This window comes from Euprymna scolopes, chromosome 29 (genome assembly GCF_053919585.1).
Source record: "Euprymna scolopes isolate OS-2025 chromosome 29, ASM5391958v1, whole genome shotgun sequence".
In the NCBI taxonomy this organism is placed as follows: Eukaryota; Metazoa; Mollusca; class Cephalopoda; order Sepiida; family Sepiolidae; genus Euprymna; species Euprymna scolopes.
This window is the reverse complement of record NC_136510.1, coordinates 95124697-95148134: the sequence shown is the minus strand read 5'-3', so window position 1 is coordinate 95148134 and position 23438 is coordinate 95124697. Positions and strand designations below refer to the sequence as shown.

Below are 23438 nucleotides of genomic sequence, written 5' to 3'. Positions count from 1 at the left end.
ATGATTAGTAATCTATATATTTATACGATAGCGTGTGTTGTTATTTGCTATGTCACTCTTACATCCGGGTCGTTTAATTGTTATGTATTTTCATTTCTTGTCATAACTAATTTTACCAAGAATTCTTCATAAATTTTGGTTTCAGTTTCGATTATAACTGATGGCACTCCAATAATCAATTTTTTTTTAATAAATAATTTTATCAAGAATTCTCCATAAGTTTTGGTTTCGATTATGCCTAAAAGAAACTCAAGTTATATATATATATATATATATATATATATATATATATATATATATATATAAATGTAAATTTGGTTCGTTAAAAGCGAATAAAACCATATTTCTACGTTACCAATTCATTTGAAATTTTCAGACAACCCATCTTTAGAGTCGAGGGATGTTTTTATGTTATTAAAATAAATTTACCTCGCGAATTATTAAAATATTAAATAAAATAAATATATTTTTGTAACCGTTAGTGCGAACCTGCTTTGTTGATAAAACTGAACTTCCGGTTCGATTCATTTCACAGCCTTGAATTGACGAAACGAAGTAGTTTTCATTTTCTGTTTACTCGATAAGTAAAAAAGACAAAAAAACATAATTCATTTGTTTATCTTCCAAATTTTTTAATTTACACATTTTTTTTTATTATATAAGGCAAAAAAAAGTTTTTCGCTTGCTTTTTTATTTTTTTTATTTTTCGATATATTTATCTATAAAGTAAAGGAATGTTTGCATGTTATTAAAATAAATTAAGATAGCAAATTATAAAAATATATTTAATAAAATAAAAATATTTTTCGTAACTGCGGGACTATTCGCCATAGATGGGTAAAAAAAATCCCTATTTTTTAAATTATATATATATATATATATATATATATATATATATATATATATTGTACTTTAACCTTACAATTGAATAAAAAAACATATAAAACTTTAATTAAACTTGGAAATATGATTTAAAAAATAGCGCGGTCCGGTAAGTGCACTAGCATTATTTGTTTATCTTAAAATAGCATCCATTTTTTTCTATCGAATTCATTTGCTGTTTTTATTGAAAACTATTTTCTCCCGGATTTTTGATAAGATTTTCCATGCGTGCGTCTCACGTTCGTATATAACAAAAAAAGTTTTTGTAGATTTCGGTGTGCTGAAAACGAATCTGCAAACTATTTCCGTCGCAAAATATAGTTTTTATGATATGAAGAAATTACTTTTTCCATGTAAATTTAACTTAAAATAAGCACCCACTTAGCATCATTTGTTTATCTAATTTTTTTTTTATTTTTAAAGGCTTTCCTTGCGAAGCCTACCTAAAATAAATTTGTCTAATTCTTAATTTTTTATTTTATTGGGGAAGGGGGGGGGGTAAATATGAAGAATTACTCCACCCTCGAAAATTCCTTTAAAATTACCACTCGTATAGGTTTTCGGGGTCGCTGAAAACGAAAATAACGTTTATAATTAAGGAAAACGAGTAGTTTCCAAGATATGAAAAAATGTTTGTTTAAAAAAGTGGAGGATCACTTTTCCATAATAATTTAACGTAAAATGATCACCCACTTTGTGGCCACGACTTTTTTTTGGGGGGGGGCTTTCTTTTTACCCTTGGAAAATCCTTTAAAATTACCTGTTTAAATTGCAAAATGCAAAAGAAATCAAACAAAAAACTTTTTTGCCAAGAAATACACAAAATTTAAAAAAAAAAAATAGCATCCATTTTTTCTATCGAATTCATTTGCTGTTTTTATTGAAAACTATTTTCTCCCGGATTTTTGATAAAATATTCCATTTTCGTATATAACAAAAAATTTTTTTTGTAGATTTCGGTGTGCTAAAAACGAATCTGCAAACCGTTTCCGTGGTAAAAAAAAATAGTTTTTATGATATGAAAAAATTACTTTTTCGAAAAGTAGGCGATCACTTTTCCATGTAAATTTAACTTAAAATAAGCACCCACTTTCTAGCCAACTGAGAGAGGGTGGGACTTTTTCCATGTTTATTCGCTTATGCTCGCGCGTAGCATAAACGAAGGCTACGGCTGTGAAATGGAAAATAGTCCCAGAGTTCAGGGGTTATTACCATGCAAAAGAAATCAAACAAAAACCTTTTTAGCCAAGAAACACACAGAAAAATGCCCCTATCTCAGGTGGTCAGAAAGTGGGTGCTCATTCTAAGTTAAATTTACATTGAAAAGTGATTACCCACTTTTCGAAAAAGTAATTTCTTCATATCATGAAAACATTCTTTTTGCGACGGAAACGGTTTGCAGATTCGTTTTTAGTACACCGAAATCTACAATAAAATATTTCGTTATATACGAACATGAGACGGGCTTTAAAGTAAAATAATACCGGATTTTTGGAGCAGATTTGTCATTTAGTTGTACAAATATCCTCAAACCAGGTAATCACTAAAACGGACTCTTAAAAGTCGTCACCTGTATCGAGCAAAAGTTTAAAACCACTGATTATATGTCAGCCTACGTCACAGTAACATATATTGAGTGAGTTCCTAGCAGTATTTTGTATAGTTTTTTAGTTTAAACTCATTTTCCCAAAATGTCCCCAAACTTAATGTGTCTGATACAGTCTGCCGCCATTTGTATTTTTCAAATATACCGATAAACACTGCATGTTTTTGAACCGATTAAACATTATACATTACATAAAAACACTACAATCTTATCCAGTTAGGTAGAAAATTTACTTTTCTTGCCTTTGATAACATTTATTTGTTATATATTTATTTTTTGACAACTTCTTTGTATCTGTGTTTAGTAATACAAACCCTTTTCATTTAATGTAACGTTTCGTCGGCTCGAAAAACTGTTTATCGGTGTATTTGAAAGATACAAATGGTGGCGGACACTGTTGATTACGTTAAGTTTGAGAAAGTGAGTTAAAACTAAAAAACTATACAAAATACTGTCACAAACCCACCGATTATGTCAGCCTATGTCATGGTAACATATATTCGGTGGGTTTTTGACACTGTATTGAATAGTTTTTAGTTTTCAACTTACTTTCCCAAACTTAACGTATTCAAGAGTCTGCAACCATTTCTGTTTTTCGAGCCGATTAAAAATTTTACATTACATACAAACACTAAACAATTATCCAGTTAGGTAGAAACATAACTTACCTTACCTTTCATTTATTTGTTTTTGACAACTTTTTCGAATCTGTGTATAGTAACCCTCCCCCATCACTCAAATATCAATTACTAACTCACATTTTTGTATACAGAAAAAAAAAAAAAACAACAAAAAAAAACCATTTAGCGTTTCAACATTTTTGCTACGTTCAGCTTTATCCACTGATTGTTGGTCGAGCCCAAGCCATGATTGACGGTAATCCCGAGGATCAGGATCCATTTCTGCAAGAGTAACATTTTTTTTCATTTTCGCTTTTTTTTTTTTTTTTTTTTTTTTACTTTTTGGAGTGGATTGCTGTACTAAGAATATAAGAAACATGCATTTTCTCTTTTTATTAGAATTTTCCATTACACAAAATTGAGCCACAGCAACGCGTGCATGGTACAGCTAGTATATATATATATATATATATATATATATATATATATATATATATATATATATATATATATAAACGGTTCCTTTCAAACTTGGCTTGAATCGAAACCGATATAAAAACTCATGATATATATATATATATATATATATATATTAGCATGGGTACCCAGCGTTGCCTGTGTTGACATGAAGTTCTCTTTGAAACACACCTGCATACCAATCATTTTCATCATTGGCAACGTGGATACTCCCACAACAAAAATAAAAGAACGGATGAAAACATGTAAATGTAATCGCCCCCCAAAAGAAGTACGTGATACCCTCTCCACCAGATATTTCAGCTGTAAGGCTACAAAGAGAAGAAACTATTCTCCAGATATTGAGCACTGGAAAGACTCCCCTGCAAAGAAAAGATAATTAAAAATAACTCATTACAACTTTTGTTTCAATAAACATAGCAGCGAATGCCTGTGCGATCGCAAAAAAAAAAGAAAAAAAAGAGCTACCAAAATTAATTCTAAAAACAATCAAATGACATTTTTCGTCATTTCATATTTCTAATGTAATCCCCCCCCCAATTGAATTTGTTCGTTCTGTTTATAAATTGTTACGTGAAAGTACAGAATGGTTTCATAAAAATTAATTGAATTTATCGTTATTTTATGTTTCAAATGTAATTCCTGACCCCCCCACCACAAAAAACTAAAAGTTTTTGTATTCGTCATGTTTCACCCACCCCCCTCGATCGCCAAACTTGAAAAAATGCTAAAGATGACATGTCTGGTTGAACGATTTGTGGACAAAAAGTGGGTACTCATTTTACGTTAAATTTATATAGAAAATTATCCCCCACACTAAAATGTTAATTTAAAAAAAAAATTTCGTCTTTCATATTATTTATAAAGACTGCTTAAACGTATTACGCCACAAAAACCCAGGTCTTAAATTTTTTGGCCAATGTCAAGTTTCTTTCCAACTCCCCCCCCAAACTTTAAAATGACGACTCCTAATGGTTTTCCGTGGTGCTGAAAACGAATATTACGTTTTAATGTGGGACAGATAAGTAGTTTTCATGATATGAAGAAATTACTTTTTCAAAAAGTGGGTGTTCACTTTCTTATATAAATCTAACGTAAAATGAGCTCCCACTTTCTGGTTACCTAGTAATTTCTTCATATCATAAAACAAATTTAACTGTGGTATTCGTTTTCAACACTCTCGAAAATTGACGCTGTTTCTTTTTTTTACTAAGACATGCGTTCATTTTTCATCTCATAATTTAGGACGCTAATTATGCTGTTAGTAAGTTTACAAAAGCGGTTAAGTAAAGTACAGGAGCGCCTGGTAAAAACTATATAAATTCTATAATTGAATACTCACCTAAAAAAATATTTTTGTAAACCGCTCGTGTAAGCTTACTGACAGCATTATTTACGTCCTAAATTATGAAAACATAAACGAATCTCTTAGTAAAAAACAGCGCCGGTTATGGTGGTGCGGGAAACGAATATCACAGTTAAATTTGTTTTATGATATGAAGAAATTATTAGGTGGTTAGAAAGTGGGTTACCATTTTACGTTAAATTTATATAGGAAAGTTATCCCCCACTTTTTGAAAAAGTCATTTTTCATATCATGAAAACTACTTGTCGACCCCAAATTTAAATGTGATATTCGTTTTCAGCACCATCGAAAACCATTAAAAGTTGTCATTTTCAAGTTTTTTGAGGTGTTGGAATGAAACTTGACATTGACCATTTTTTTTTCTAGGGGTTAAACGACGCTAGGTCACGTCGTAAAAATTGAGTATTTTTAATTTAAGATATTAAATAAATTATAAAGAAAATCTGTTTCGCAAGCAATTAAAGACACTTGCTATGGTATAATTATTATATTAAATCCTGGGCAACACCGATTAAATTTTATAAACAAAAAGAGCAGAGGATGATGGATTTTGTTCACATGTATCTCAGACTAACTCTGAACTCGTGAGGATGAAAGTAAATGAGGACATCAGTTTTAATTATTTTTTTTACAAACAAATAAAAAGGTTACTTAAAAATTAAGAATATACGAAAAAAAATTTCCTCCGAATTAAAAGTAAAAATAATAATTCAGCTTAGAAGCATATTTCGAAATGAAAACATATTTAATAACGTGCTCCGTTCAATTAAACTATCACAGTTATTTCCCTTTTGGTTTTCTAGTTTTTGGTTTGAAAATAAAAAGGTTTCAGATTTCAGATAAAATCAGTGAAATCAAATATTACTTGAAGTTTAAATAAACTAAATAATTATTATTTTTTAATTAGTACAGTTGAAACAAAGCTATTATGTCGAATAAGTAATGTCATCGAGGTAATTATTTAAATAGATTTCATTTAATGTGATATGTTAATGACCGCAACTCAATAATGTAAATGTAGTTTGAAGAATGCTATGTATTGAAAGTCCGTATACAATATAATATCTCCTTTGACAGAAGTATCCTAATATGGGCATTAATATGTCTTGACCAAGAGAGGTGTACACACATTTGACCTTTATATTTCTTTGGTCATTGGGAGTTGTACACACAGACGAACGCTACTGCTTTATATATATAGATATTCATAAGTTTTTATTTCGGTTTTGATTAAAGCCAATGCACTTAAGTCATATGGATATACTTTTTTATTTTTGAAATCGCAACTTTTTATAATACATAAAAATCGATAGAACATTAACTTTATAATAATATATACGAAGTCTGCAATAATTAAAATATCATATTTAAGCGTACTTTACAACCGGGCTTTGCCGTGCGTTCGTGCTAGCTTAGATAAATACTTTTGCAGGTTTAACAAAAGAGCTAAAATAATATCAGAGCGTCTCCACTTGCACTGAACATCATATGAATGAGTCCCCTGTGGAATTTCCACAGTTCCTGCTAGTTCGTATTATTTGGATTATTCGGACAACTGTTCTCATCCTAGTTGTTATTCTCATACCATTTCAGTCGATGTAACCCTCGACCTTTTTCAGGTGTACCTTGCCAAACCCAGGAAACTTTCTGTCAAACTCAGGAATCTGCACCGAATTTCAAACGAAACCCTATATTTAGTCCGCGACGGTAGACTTCTCATTCCATCAGCCATGACTGGGTAGCAGTCTTATGTAATTTGCAATAGTATTTTGGCGCAATGGATAAAGTACTTAGAAAAATTAAGCTGTAAGTTACGTACTTCTGGCTGTTGAAGGATCAATTCTCTGTGCGGGCAACACCCAAAAAATACATTGCGGTTTACTTAGAAATTCTACCCGGTCATGGCCAAAGGAACAGAACATTAAATAAAGGATTCCGTTCGAAATTCTGTGCAGATTCCAGAGACCCACTGAAAGATTCCTAAATTCCTCAAGATACACCTGAAGAAGATTGGAGATTATGTTGACCAAAACGTTGCAAAAATAATACTCAAGATGAGAAGGGTAGTCCCCAAAATCCAAAGAATACAAAATAACAACTTGTCTAATACTATGTCTTATACTAATCGTATAAAAGTTGTCGCCAACAATATGTATTGTGACGCGAGATTAAATAACCTCAAGATGCCATAAAAAAGGTAACTTTATATTTAAAATTGTTTTATTACTTGATTTCGGATGTTTCACCTAACAATTCAAAGTAAAATAAGTCGGTTTATCGATTCCTTGTTATCTTTCATCTTACAAAATCATTGATTCTTGTTTGCCAGTTTATTTTCTCTTTTTCAACACAAACAAGATATATTACCACTATATAAGAGCCAGGTACGTTCAAGGATGGAGTATTGCTGTCACATCTGAGCAGGAGCTATTAAGAAAAGCTTATCCTGCCTTGACAGAGTTCAGAATAGACTTCGTAGCCTAGTAGGGAGAGGGCTTTTTCTCTTCCCTGCAATCGCTTCTCACAGAATAGATTTCGCGAGCCTGTCTCTATTTTATCGTTATTTTCATGGCAGGTGCTCGTCTGAGCTCCAATCTATGGTTCCCCCTCGCCAAACATTCATGAGAAACACTCGTCTAGCTGAAAACACTATCAATAATTCCCCCCACTCTTTATCTATGCCTAAACTCAGATGTAGATTCCATGAACAAAGATTCTTTCCAAGAACTTCATACCTGTGGAACTTTCTTCCGTTTAGTTGCTTTTCAGTTGACTACGATATGACCGTTTTCAAGTCCAATGTAAACAAGTTCTGGATGAGCCGTTCTCCTTAAGTAATCCAATTTACCAAATTTTCGCTAATAACGATTACTATGATGCTGTCTTTTTGACCACTGTACACTCTTTAACTCCAAGTGGCCTCTGGGCCTTGATAAGCGGTGATTCCTTTGTAAAAAAAAGTGAGGAACTACTATTTAAGATCGTCTCTAATAAGAGACTATGGGGAGTTGAACAGTGAGACATCTGTTCATATTACATTTAAACGTCTTCAAGGTTGGTACAATAAGGGGAACAGGAAGGGAATTCCAATGTCTAACAGTCCACAAAAAAGAAGAAACTATTATTTATGGACTTCAGCAGTAAAGGGGTAGGATTTTGCTACTTGTTGCTTTACTCAGGGGTATGTACGTTGATTGGGGGGGGGCGACTGCCACGTGCGAATTGTGGCTTCGTAAAATTATAGGATACTGTCTGATGTAATTTTCTAGTAGAGTAGGAGCCAACGCTTTCTGCAGCAGTTTTGGCAATGTCCTCAGTGTAGTTTTCCTTTCGTTTTAGAATATTGATAGGAAGAAGAAAATTAGATTTAATTAATTCTACAGTATACTTGTCGTGGCTTAAAAAGTAAATAAAGAACGATAGAAAGAGAGAGAGAGAGAAGGGAGAAGAAAAAGAACAAAGAGAGATGGGGAGAAACAGAAAACAGAATAGAGATAGGGGACAAATAGAGAGAGAGAGAGAGAGAGAGATGGAGACAAAGTAGAGAAAAGAGAGAGAAGAGGAAAAAACAGAAATAAACAGAGGGGGAGAAAAAAAGAAAAGAGGAAATAAAAAATAAAAAAGAAAGAGGGAGAAAGAGAAAAGGTCGCCATGAAAGAAAAGAAGAAAATACTTCTCTATTCCCACATTCAAAGCTACTTTTTTATTGTAACAAAAATATTTTGGAAAAATAGGCATAGTTTAAATATGAAATAAATATAAATAATCATAATTACATCTAAGTAAATGCATACTTATAATATAATAAATACATGGAAAACATAAAATAATTTAATAATATCAAACATAAATGCCGGCTCACATTTGAACAATTATTTCCGATACTCTTGAGGTTGACTTTACGGCCATCCTATTACTTCCGGCTCTGGGCATAACATGCATCCACTGAGTAGTTGTGTATATATTTTATTATTTTCTACTTTCTGAAGATGAAATATACCTTGAAAATTAAGCAAAATAACATAACACCACGATGCTATCCTAGTTCAACACATGTTTGAAAATAAATAAGTTATAATTTAAAATTATTGAAATCGTTCAATGTTGTCATTCTGTTTATCTCGTCTCGTAAGGAAAGTAAAATATATTGCACAAGAATATACTGGGCAACGTCGGATAAAAAATAGCTATTAAAAATAAAGATGTTATTTTAAAGTTAACCTCGCCTGATTTCAGAGTGCTTAATTTGATACCGGATATGAAAATATTCACGTAACATTGTGTTTGAAAGAGGTAAGGTCATCATATTTCTTTTTCTAAGACGGATTGTACAAGCGTTCGGTAAATATAATTCATTCATCCTGCAAATATTTGTAAACAATCAATTGAAATGCCAGGACATTAGGAATGGACCCAGAAGGGAGCAGTGATTATTTAACTGGAAAATTATAGGTCCTGTCAAATAAATACACGGAATGAGTAAATGAAACATTGATAGGCTTTTCTTGCAGTGAATACCATAAATTACATTTCCCGGTGTTTGATGAGGGAGCAACAATAGATTTTATTAACTGAGTGACATATACTCCTAATTTCACTAGTTTGTTCGGAGAAGTCTGATTGGTAAGCTTTAATGTAGGAATATCTGAATTGCAATGAAACCGACTTTCCGGTGTTTGATGAGGGAGCAACAGTAGATTTTATTAACTGAGTGACATATACTCCTAATTTCACTAGTTGGTTCGGAGAAGTCTGATTAGTAAGCTTTAATGTAGGAATATCTGAATTGCAATGAAACTGACTGATAATTTCCGGGATGATAGGGATGTTGTGTTGCACCTACCTGGCATTGCACGGTAGTGTTTTACTTGCAATTATTGATTTCATAACAGAATTGAACAAATTTAAAAGAAATCATTAAGCGGTTAAACTATAGTAAGTAAAAATTTAAGAATAACATATTATCATGTTGCTGTATTTTTAAAATGAGGATACAACGATTATTTGTATATTGAAGTCGTAATAGGAGAAAGATAAGGCAAGGAAATGCGTAAATGAAACAATGACAGTCTTTTGGAAAAGTGGTAAATTTCCTGGTGAATGATCGGAGAGTATTAGTAAATTTTTATGACTGAATGAAATATACTCCTACTTTCACCAAGTAGAACTTCTTTGGAAGAATTAGTTTGGTTGAAATTAATGTAAGAAATGATCAAATTCCACAGAAAACGGAAACGATTGTTATTTTTCGTGAAAAATCATAAAGCAGGAAGCCTGGCCATATTTGAATTATGTATGCTGCCTGTGTTTATAGGCCTATGATGTCTGGTGTTCAAAATCGAAAAAAAAACGTAAGATGAGCGACGTTTTTTATGATTGGTTTCCATAGCAACCACGTCACTTCAGCGACTATGGTTGCTACCAATTCACCGCTTTCACGGAAAGAGAAGTAACAAATGAAACAGAGAGAATTAAAGGGAGATAATTGGGGGATTTTATTGAAAGCAGACGAGTGCCGTACATTGTTATTACATGGGTGTATGTTATGTTTATGGGGGCAAAAAATTAGACTGAAATTAAACAAAGAACAAGTGAATTTATAGATGAATACATTTTGAAAACAACATAATTTTATTAATATAGTAGATATGATATAACAGCCCGTTTTCAGCATAACAAAAGTTAGGTTATATTTTTAAACTAATATATTACGATTTACCATGGTTAATAACCATAACAACGATTTACCATGGTTAATAACCATAACAACTAATTACCATTGTTAATAACCACACGAGTATAAGGGTCAACGTGATTACCAGTTTGATTACAAACAAGATTATGAAAGGATTGAAAATGATGAATGGGATGGATAACAAACTCTGTTCATGGATATTCTATTTGGTTTTTGGCTATACAAAGGAAGAAAAGAAAAGTTATTTGTAGTGGTGATATAAAACGAGTTCTTGCTGTGAATATCTTGCAAAGAGGAACCCGAAATGGGACCTCAGTCGAGCACATTTCATAGAAATAACGATAGCGTAGAAAACAATTGACTTTTAAGCTAAGATCAAAGTGTAGTATCTTTTCTGATACTACACTTTACTTTTTCTTCCCATTGTCATCGCAAAAGAAACCCGTTTGGATGGAGGACATTTTAATGTTTATCCTAATCAAAAGTGCGTTTTTTGAGAAGCTGGATTTTTTCCACATTAAAAGTGACCTTGTGTCTGACTCTGCCCTCGTGAGAAGGTAGCACAATAGGGCATAAGTTGAGTCAATTTAAAGTAATGTCTAATCAACTATAATAGAAAAGGTGTATCATGTTTTTTGTAAAAACAAAAATCGCTTTTCAAAGTTGTTTAATTTCACTATTTTTTTTTTTAAACAAATCGATTAGATTGTAGTTCGGAGACAATTTATAGCTTCACTTAATGAGCTATATCGGATTTGAAGAATTAATTCAGACCCCCCCCCTCCCGATTATTCGAACCCTTTTTTCCTGAAAGAACAAGAGCAGCCATTTTGTTTTTGGTATTATGTGGATGGGTCATGGCGTAGGAATGAATCGTATCTACACCGCGACACTCGTTTAAACGGCCATCTAATTTTAAAATGGCGCCATGTTTTATATTTCGTCTGGCGTCAAAATGTGTGTTTAATAACGAGGTCAAATATCTTTCCCTTAATTATGGATGCATATAAATTTAATGACCGAAACCGGTTTAATTATTCATGAAGTTTTTTTTAATAGAGGGCAGAAAGTCATAGGGTCGTCGGGGCCGGCCTTTTTGCCCATGCGCAAGGATATTACTTGGAAAAGAATAAGCGTAGTAATTTCATGTTATTTGGATTGTTCAGACCGCTATTCTTATCTTGAATGTTAATCTAAAAAACATTTCTGTTGATATAATCTTTGACCTTTTTGTGTTTCTTGTCAAAGGATATTTATGTGTAACTCGGGAATCTCTACTGAATTCCGAACTGAACCCATTATTTAATCCAATGAGGTATATTGTTCTCACTCTTTTAATCATGACCAAGTAAAAATCATAATTCTTAATTATATGCTTAGTATCGCCAGTGCGGAGGATAAAACCTCCAAAAGACTGTCACTTGTCACTGGTTATCATTTAATAACTTTATCCATTGCGCCCCGGACCCATCTATAATATAAATCTCACCTGTCTGTTTAAATGTATGTATGCATGTATGTATGTATGTATGTATGTATGTATGCATGTATGTATGTATGCATGTGGATCTGCCTAGAACTTTCGACAGAGGCGACGAATTTTTAAATAATATCAGTATCGTGTTGAAGCGTAACCCTACGGACGACAAATATCGAGAAATTAGTTAAAAACATTAATTCCTTCACCCTCAACTGGGTAGTTCTCTACAGGGAGGGTCGCCATTTTTGCAAGTCATCGTATCTGTTGGAATGACTTAATTTCAGCGTTCCGAATTTCCAGTAGCATCATGGAGTAGCGGTAAGACGTCAGGGTTTTTTTTTCATTTTTTCTTCTGCCTTCGCATCTTGGGTTCAAGCCTGTCTGCCTATCACTTTTTTTTGCTTAACGGGCACCTCCAAACATCCGGGCAACGCTGAGCACCCAGGCTAATATGGACTAAATAAAAGTTTTAATTCGAAACTTCGAAAGATTCCCGAGTTCGACAAGACGCATCTAAAAAGGCTTGGAGGTTATATCGACCGAAATGTTGTGTGAATTGGCATCTAAAATGAGAATAGTAGTCCGACTAATCAAATCGAATCACACTATCAATCCGTATCTAAAAAAAAAAAAAAAATCCGAAACGTACTAGGTCGGTGCAAAAGTGTTTTTGTTTGATTAATATTATATCTTGAAAACAAACAACCCCCCAAAAAGAAGAAAACAAACACACTGTTTTTGAAAACTTTTATTCATAATGATGTGAAATATTTCTCGTGATGTTAACCTAAGTCTAAATAGTCGTAATAAGTGATACTCATACTAAGCCAGGGGAATATGCAAGACAAGGCGAGAATTTCCAACCAAATTCTCCTCGGATATCTTTGGCCAGTAAATCTGTGTGAGAACAAGCATTATTATAATGGAAGATATCTCTCTTTCCTACAACTAAGATTTAAATCTAACCGATTCACACGGACTGGCTAACAGATTCATGATCTTTATTATTTATTAGCTAACAGATAGGTTAATTCGATGATAGCAAGACTATATTAACTCAGGCATTAATCCGAAGAAATCCTTGACTGCTTATAAACTTGTATACACTTAATTTGGTATCTGTTGGAAAATCCTTTCACTGATACAGATATCCTCTCCTATAGCATAACACCCGCGCCTAGGTAATACACTACAATCACCTAGGTAATACACTACAATCACCTAGGTAATACACTACAATCACCTAGGTAATACACTACAATTACGACAATAGATGTATAAAGTACACATCTCCAACACAATTATTATAACAGGATTACACCTCCCACCCAGTACCAATACAACCAAAAACCAATGAAATGCACTACACACCACAAGTGAATTTGAGAAGTTGTATTACCACATAAGCCAAGCTCGATATATAAAACTAACAGTAAGTTCTTTTATATGACAGAGGCGCATTCGAAACGAATTTTTTTTGCTTAGAGTATAATTGGAGTATGCTATTTGACTTTTTGCATTTTAAACTGTAATTCAAGCCATTATATATATTTTTTTATATAAGATCCATAGTAGATTCTCTACAGTGCATTGTAGACTACAATGTATTGTGAAGTATATCACAAAGAAAAGCACCGCGATTTGATTGAAAAATGAGCGATTTCACCGATTTCTATGACAATAAAAATATAGAAGTGGGATCCTTATTTAATCCTGTGTGCAACGTCGGGTTACCATGCTAGTATATATATATATATATATATATATATATATATATATATATATATCTGTATATATATATATCTGTATATATATATATCTGTATATATATATATATCTGTATATATATATATATCTATCTATCTATATCTATCTTCTATCTATCTATCTATATATCTATAAAAACAGAGATGTGTGTGCCACAGACGATTTCTGATTGGTTAATCCAATAATCACATCTCCTAAAAAACAATCGTTTCTACGCTCTTACCTTTACCATAAAATATTATGGCTTTATTTATTGTCCATCTTGGAAGGGTTTAATTTTTTAATAACTTGTTATTTACAAATTAAAAAAATACGAAACTATTATACGAAACTAAACTACACGAAATACGCGCACACACGCACACACACACGTTCACTACCGTCACGTTGTTATGGCAACCAAACCCGCTGACTTAGATGAACAGTAAACACACACAGTAAATGTGATTTTCTTCATTTTCTCATTTCACTCGTGGTCTTAAATTCATTTCGGGTTTGTATTACTGTACACATAGATTCGAATAAGTTGCCAAAAAACAAATATATAACAAATAAATGTTATCAAAGGCAAATTTTTCGTGTTTTTATTCAATTTAACATGTTTATTCAGCTCGAAAAGCATACAGTGTTTACCGATGTATTGGAAAATTCAAGATGGCGGCCGATTCTCTCTTTAACACGGTAAGTTTGGAAAAAGGTGTAATAAATAAAAAACCGGTTAAAATACTGTTAAAAACTTGCTCAATATATGTTACCGTGACATAGGTTGACATATATTCGGCGGGTTTTTAATAGTATTTTGTATAGTTTTTTATTTATAACACCTTTTCCCAAACTTACGGTGTTAAAGAATGTGTGAGACGCCATCTTGAATTTTCCAACACATCGGTAAACACTGTATTCTTTTCGAGCTGAATAAACATGTTAAATTGAATAAAAACACGAAAAATATATCCAGTTTTTATCGGTTTTTTTACCTTCTCTGCAGAAGTACAAAAAAAAAAACAAAAAAAAAACGGAAGGTACTTTTACAGAATGTTAAACTAACCCTAACCGATGTTTTATGTTTAGTTTAGGAAAAGTCAGAAGAAATAAAAGTCATTATTGCATGAAATATACGTATTTAGTTGAAGTATTGTTTATGTCAATTCTTTCGAAGAAATTTAGCAAGAATACCTGTAAACCAGGAAATCGGTAAAATGTCATCATGGATGAATACTTGTCTATTATAATTTCTACCCTTGACAAAAACTTAGCCATAACAAAAGAGATTTATTGTTCAGATTGTTTTTGAGATTGATTTCTAAATAGATATTTTATAAATAAAATCGACTTTAAAATTAAAGACTTAAATTACAATAATTGAATTTAAACATTCTTATTTCAATATTTGGCACATAACACCTGCAAAAATGATCACAATGTCAGGATTTCATTTTATTTCAGAATCGATGGCAAATTGTGTAGATTGATATCTCATTTTATTAAATACTAATATTTAACATTAGTTTATCATTTAAGCCGATAAAAAGACCTTTTTTTTCCGAGTCATAAAAGGATTTGGAGTTTCCTAATCAACCTTTCGGGTGCAGTTGCACGCTCTCAAAATAACTAAAGTGTTGGCTTTAAAAAAATTGGGTCATTAAAACTAAACAGGTTTAGTTTTAATAAAAAAAAAAAATTAAAAAAAAATCGCTTTGGTAATTAGATATGTCGTATGGTTATCCCTAATCGCTGAATAAAACCGCTAACGAGTTACGACATAAAATTAAACTCGGGTTCCTGAAACGGAAACTTCGTTTGTTTTTGTTTTTTTTCTTATCAATATATTTACATTGTTATTTTGTTTTCATTTTCAATCATTCGAACAGTTTTCTTTTTCAAGTAATCCAAGTTACAAAATTCCCACTGTTTACTATGCTAAAATCACAATGACTAATGTATACCTATTAACCCTTATCCTTGAGTGGCCTCTGGGCCTTGATAAGTGGTGACACCCATGTAAAAAAAAAATCACTCGAACAGTTTTCTTTTTATAATGTACAGTTTTAAAAGTTTAAAAACTATATAGTTTTTACTTCAGGAAAATTAATGGGTCAGTTTTTACGATGTGCCCTGTTAAAATACTGTTAAAAACTCGCTCAATATATGTTACCGTGACATAGGTTGACATATATTCGGCGGGTTTTTAATAGTATTTTGTATAGTTTTTTATTTATAACACCTTTTCCCAAACTTACAGTGTTAAAGAGGGTGTGAGACGCCATCTTGAATTTTCCAACACATCGGTAAACACTGTATGTTTTTCGAGCTGAATAAATATATTACATTGAATAAAAACACAAAAAATATATCCAGTTAGGTAGAAAAGTAACTTATCTTGCCTTTGATAACATTTATTTATATATTTGTTTTTGACTATTTTTTCGAATCTATGTGTACAGTAATCTTGGCAGGATGCGGAGGAAAATGAATGAAGGGGGAGGGGAATAAAATAAAAACATTTTGGAAACAGAGTAAGTTTGAAAGAATTGCTTTGCACAGAAAGAAATTAATGAAAAAATAAAATTAAATTTCTTTTCTTTCTTGATTTTTTTTTTAGTTTTTTATGAAAAAGGAAGTCAAAATTAAGACTATAAAAAACAATTTTTATTAAGAGCGAACCTCAGTCGTCAGGTCTGTAAAAAAAGACGTGGAATAATAAATGTTTTCTAATACAAATTGTTTTTACTTATGTGTTCATTTGTCTCTTTGAAGTTCGTTTGTTTAATATATCGGTTTGCAATATAATTTTGTCATTCTGTCAGACTCAAATTTTAAATCTATATATCTATAAAAGTGTGTGTGTGTGTGTGTGTGTGTGTGTGTGTGTGTGTACATTTCCCTACGAAATAACTCTGTCAATTTTTAGTCTACAGACTCGAAATTTGATATACAGGGTACTGAGATTTGGAAAAATCTATGTGATCGGTTTTTAGCCAGAAATTTGGCGATTAAGGGGTCAAAGTTCAACGATTTGAGCTTTGAGAACTCTACCAAACTTCTCCGACAATTTTGGGTCTACACACTTGAAATTTTAGATATAGCTTCCGTGGACATGGATCTAACTTAATAACTTGATTTGAGCCCAAAACAATAAATTTTCAGGGGTCATAATAGGGGTCAAAGTTTAAAAAATTACCCCCTTTTTTTTGCTCAGCATACACCTCCAAACACCCGGGCAACGCCGGGCACCCATGCTAGTCTGTATATATATATATCTGTATATATATATATATATCTGTATATATTTATATATCTGTATATATATATATATCTGTATATATATATATCTGTATATATATATATCTGTATATATATATCTGTATATATATATATCTGTATATATATATATCTGTATATATATATATCTGTATATATATATATATCTGTATATATATATATCTGTATATATATATATATCTGTATATATATATATATATATCTGTATATATATATATCTGTATATATATATATATATCTGTATATATATATCTGTATATATATATATATCTGTATATATATATCTGTATATATATATATATCTGTATATATATATATCTGTATATATATATATCTGTATATATATCTGTATATATATATATATATATGTATATATATATCTGTATATATATATCTGTATATATATATATGACTGTATATATATGACTGTATATATATATCTGTATATATATATATCTGTATATATATATATATGTATATATATATCTGTATATATATATGACTGTATATATATATATATCTGTATATATATATGACTGTATATATATATCTGTATATATATATGACTGTATATCTATATATTTGTATATATATATGACTGTATATATATATCTGTATATATATATATCTGTATATATATATGACTGTATATATATATCTGTATATATATATATCTGTATATATATATATCTGTATATATATATGACTGTATATATATATATGACTGTATATATATATCTGTATATATATATATATCTGTATATATATATATATATCTGTATATATATATGACTGTATATATATATCTGTATATATATATCTGTATATATATATATATCTGTATATATATATGACTGTATATATATATATCTGTATATATATATATATCTGTATATATACTATGTCGATGACTAAAATATATTTTATATATATATATATATCTGTATATATATATATCTGTATATATATATATATATTTGCTCTTCACTGAGATTTGAGTGGCAATAAACCTCCCCAATGTCCTAGCCCTACCCACCTATCCACTTGAGATCTGGTAAGTGCGTTCACTCCTTGGTCTTTCCATCCTCCTTGACTCTTCGACTAGTTGGTGTAGTAGCAGACACTAATTATTATTATTATTATTATTTTTATTATTACAGCGTTACGAGGATAATAACTATCGCTGTGGGATATGTGGAGAAGCCTGGGACAGTGATCGGGACTATGATGGCGGTGGACGATACGCTACGGGTATCATCGTTCGGCATTATACGATGGGCGACGTTATCAATGTGACAGTGGACTTAACAGCCAACCATCTCGGCTACTACGTTTTCCGCATCTGCCCGCATAATAACTACCGAACTCCCGCCAAACAAGAATGCCTGAACAAGTACGTCAACCTCCGTCATATTTTGGGTCGGTTTTCTTTATTCTTTCTTTCTTTCTTTTTTCTTTACTTAAGATTAGCACCATAGCAAAACAATTTATTGCAAAGGTTTAAAATATATTGTAATCTGTTTATCAGGAACATGCGATTTTTTGCGACGTTACTGCAACTGAATATATATATATAAGTCATCCACATACAGTACTATTTCGCTGTTTCACAGCTCATTAGAGCGGCTAGACAAGGAACTACTTCAAGTCAGGCTTGAAACCCGACCTCCCATACGACAGTCTGAGCTTCTAACCGTTGCGCTATTCAGCTGCTGCTATGTGGGCAGGAATTAACAATGTTTTGACATTGTCCAAATACCTAAAATCAATTTGTTTTCACGAAGGGCATCGCTTCATACACTAATGGTATGTATGTATGTATGTGTATATATATATATATATATATATATATATATATATATATATATATATATATATATATATATACATTAAAAAACCCAAAAAACACAATTTACAAAATACAAGAACAATTTTATCAAGGCAATTTACAAAATACCAGAACGATTTTTTAAAAATATCCAATCGCCACACCATAAAAAAAACAAGAGTCAAAGTTCTATTATTATATCACATTAAAGCGTTTTAAGAGATTACATGTTTTAATAAACTGTAACAATCTTATATGATATTATATAATATTATAACGTTAATAGCATTCTACAGCAATAATAAATGAGGATTTATTAGTCAGAATGGAAGATCCCCGAAAAAAAAAATTAACTTAATTTGAGCGAGTATTTTTTTTTTTTTTTACAGCGGAAAAACATGTTTTTATGAGAGCGCAATGAATGTAGCCATCTTTGAATTTTTTGACCACGCCACGTGGGGATAACTCAGTTTAAAGCGCCGGCACTCCCTCCCCATCTTTTATACTAGCTTTTCTTCCTAAAAATCGAAACATGACTACCTTTTGCTCGGTATCATAACAAATAATTTTTTCACTGTAAAAAAAAAAAAACAAACAAAAAAACTACTTAATCAAATTTAGTTAACTTCTTTTTCGGAGAAATTCATTTCATAACGGATACGTACAATATAACCTTTTTTCTATATTTTCATTTCTTAATGTCTTGATTAAACTGTACAAGTACCGTCAGTTTAAATGCAATTCAGGCATAACTTTTAAAAAAGTGCAACATAGTTTTATTTGTTTTATTACTCAGAAGCTATTCGTATTATTTGGATTCTTGAGATTTCTGTTCCTATTTTGAGGATTATCGTTACACCGTTTCAGTCGAAATCGGGAATTTGCATGGAATTTTCGAACGATACCCTTTATTTAATCGATCGAGTCCGACAGAAAGACCCCCTGACTTCCGCAAAATACAAATGAAGAAGGCCGAAGGTTACATCGAACAAAACGAAGCTAATTTAACGTATTTACTAATATATTTGAATATTTTTTGTCGGTACAGAATTTTATAATAGCTAAATAAAGCCGAAATTTTAACATAATGAATTTATAAAAATAAAAAGTCAAAGAGACATGTGAGGGGTTTTGTACCTCGCTCAACACAGCTAAATCGATGTATAATTACGATTAAATATTATATGAAATGGAAATAAAGCAGGGTACAAAATAGAGCGAGGGAATAAATTAAGTCGAAAAAGAATCAAAGAGAAATCACATTAAGTCCTAAAAGATTTTCTCTTTGCTTTAAAAGAGAAGGAACGTCTGAAGGACTTTATATATAGGTGTAAAGGAGTTAATATAAATAGTTTCTAAGGTTTTTAAAATTAAATAATAAGTGTACTGAGAACAAGTCAGCACTGAACCTAGGAGCGCAAATACGTCTATTTATTAAGTGTTCACATATGGCCGAACCGTATATATTATTTAAAACATCTGATGGTGAAAATTTTGCGTGACGAATCTTAGCTAGAATGTGTTGTTTCACGCAGGATTCCAATCTCTGTGACGTCATCTCAACGTATTGCGAACTGCAAAAAGATTTTAATAAAAAATAGAATTATCATGGTGAGTCTTTTCAGTTGTGGAAAGTATAGGTCTATTATTAAAAAACAAAAACAAAAACAAAACTGATACATGTATTTATTTTAAAATCGCACGGTTTTATTTGTCTCATGGAATAATAATTCTATTTTACAGGTATCCTTTAGAGTTAGCTGATGGGTCAGGTACAAGGATAAAAGTTAGCTCAAATATGAATCTCAAAGATACCTTCCGGCTACGTCTACCAAAACACATCACCTGTGAACAATGTGTTTTCCAGTGGAGCTACTATACACGTAAGATTCGAATAGTTTATTTGATCTTCAAGATTTTGGCCTCACATAAAAAACGAAGGACAGATTTGTCTGATCGATAATTGAAAAATATCTTTAGAAAAAAGGACAGCTTAGCATGAGAGGAAAAGTAGCCGATATACATATATATATATATATATATATATATATATATATATATATATATATATATATGAGAGAGAGAGAATAAATGACAAAAAGTTATATTCCAAAATTCATGATGTTGACCATCTTATAATTTATTCCTTTAATTCAGTTGAATTATACAATTCTTGACAGTATCTGTTTCGTAGCACAAAATCAACCACTTAATTAATATATAAATCAGTGAATCTATTATGCCCTTAACTCATCAGAATGGGGCATAATAGATTCATTGATTGATACAATAATAGTTGTAGAGCAAATATGCGTTTTATTTTTATTACCTTATCTTTCTGTTAAGTTACATTATTGTTTCGGCTACACGGCCGTTTTTTTTGGCCATCTGTAGCGTCCTCAGACTTTTACAGAAATGTTTGCTATTTTATGATGAAAGAGTGGATGAGGTCAGGGGGGAGTTGCGAGAAGGGAGGAAGAGAGGAAGGGAACAAGGAGGGAAGGTGGGGGCGTTTGGTATGTCGATAATGTTTTAATTTTGGGGTTTAAGGAACTTGTGGGGGAGGGTCTGGGAAGTTCATTTCTGGTGTGGCTGAGGGCATAGGGATACATGAGGGGAAGGGGAATTGCATATTTTCACTACGTTTCCTCGATGAAACCTCCGAACATTTTCAAACTCGGGAACCTTTCAGTCGAACTAAGGAGTCTTACTCTCTAATTCAGTACTGTACATGGAATTTTGAACGAAACCCTTTATTTAATCAACAATATTTATGTACTATCGTTCCCTCAGCTATTACTGAGATATAATGCCACACTTGCAGTTCCGTGGCGAAGTGAATAGGGTAGTTCGTAAATTCGCTTCTGGAAGTTGAAGGGTCAATCTTCAGCGCAGGCGACACTCAAAATACAGTTGCGAATTACTACCCAGTCGTGGCCGACAGAACAACATGATGCTATCCTCGTGGATTAAATAAAGGGTTCTGTTCGAAATTCAGTGAAGATCCCTGAGTTCTACAGAAATACTGCTGAGTTCGACAAGATACACCTGAAGAGGATCGGAGGTTACATCGACCGAAACGTTGTGGAAATTAGCAAATGCTTCTCATTTATTTGTCTGGTGTTAAAATCAATTTTCTTTATTCTGCAGGATTAACGCACGAATTATTTCAAAATTGTGCGGATGTATCTATTCGGGCTCCGGAGCAAACCGTTGTGACTACTCCGAATACCAAACTGGTTACCTGCAAGGCAATCGGAAAGATGGAAGGTATGGACCACTGGTGCGAGAGTTATTGCCAGAGCGGACATTGCATTGACGATTATGGTCAATATTGTATCTGTTTTTTCAATAAAGTATAAGCTATAAAACCATATCCAATATGATCCTTCTTTTTTTTGTTGATTCCCTTTTGCTTATTTACGCATGTTTTTTTCGTGAAAATCGTCCCAGACAAGGCATAAAGCCATCTGATGCAAGAAGCTGAAAATATTGCACAAAGGTCAAAACGTAGCCCATGACATAAAACATATCTACGGACACTGCCAGACGCATAAAGTACGTTCGTGTGAAATTTCATAAAAATCGAATTTAATAGTCAGCCACTCAGATTCTTAGTTATCCACACATCCAGTTATTGTAGGCAATCAGTGCGGGGACCTGTTGCTTTTTTTAAGCGAGAATTTTGTCTGTGCTTTGTAATCTAGTTTTAATTCAGATGTTTACTGGGTTTGCTAATCAGACAATCATATTCTTAGTTATTCTCACACACATTTTTTAAATTTCTATTTTGCTCGTAATACAATTAATCTCTTATAAACATTGTATTAGTTTACTTTTAAAAATTCATGCTAGTCCTAATATTATTTGGAGTCGCCATTTGTACCATGGAAAACTGTTTCAGCGCGAAAGAAACAAAGCAGTATATTATAATATAGCTCCCCAGCAGTGTTGATAAAATACCGCCTCCTTTAAGAAACAATAAGAACACGTATTTTTGCTCCAGAATAATTTGGTAATCTATTTACGTTAATGAAAATGTCTTTCTTAGCTGTGTAATAAATATGTATATATCACTCAAACACTACCGTGTTTGAATATATGGTTAAGTGGCAGTTTTAGTCATTTAGAACTGATTTAAAGCTTCATCGCTCACTCATTTCCCGACCAAATTTCAAACAATTATGACAGTATATAGATCACCGTCTCAGCTATATTGTGATATTTTTTTTCAATTTTCGTTCAGTAAAACCAAAGTGACGATGAATTTACTGGTGTTCAAAATCGAAAAAAAACGTAAGGAGGTGAGCGACATTTTTTTATGACTGGTTTCCATAGCAACCACATCGCTTCAGCAACTACTGTTACTAATAATTCACCGCTCTCCCGAAAACAATTAACAAGTGAAACCGACAGAATGAAAGAATGAAATGGA

General features: G+C 31.8%; 1 protein-coding gene across 1 annotated transcript in view; it reads left to right on the top strand.

Moving 5' to 3' along the window:
* Positions 1-22379, top strand: part of LOC145252410 (uncharacterized) — a 30573-nt gene extending 8194 nt beyond the window's left edge. Inside the window, exons 3-5 of the mRNA XM_080111798.1 lie at positions 18336-18568; positions 20747-20886; positions 22154-22379. Coding sequence (XP_079967924.1) covers positions 18336-18568; positions 20747-20886; positions 22154-22365 — 585 coding nt within the window. The 3' untranslated portion in view covers positions 22366-22379. The remainder of the gene's footprint in view (positions 1-18335; positions 18569-20746; positions 20887-22153) is intronic.
* The last annotated feature ends 1059 nt before the right edge of the window (positions 22380-23438 follow it).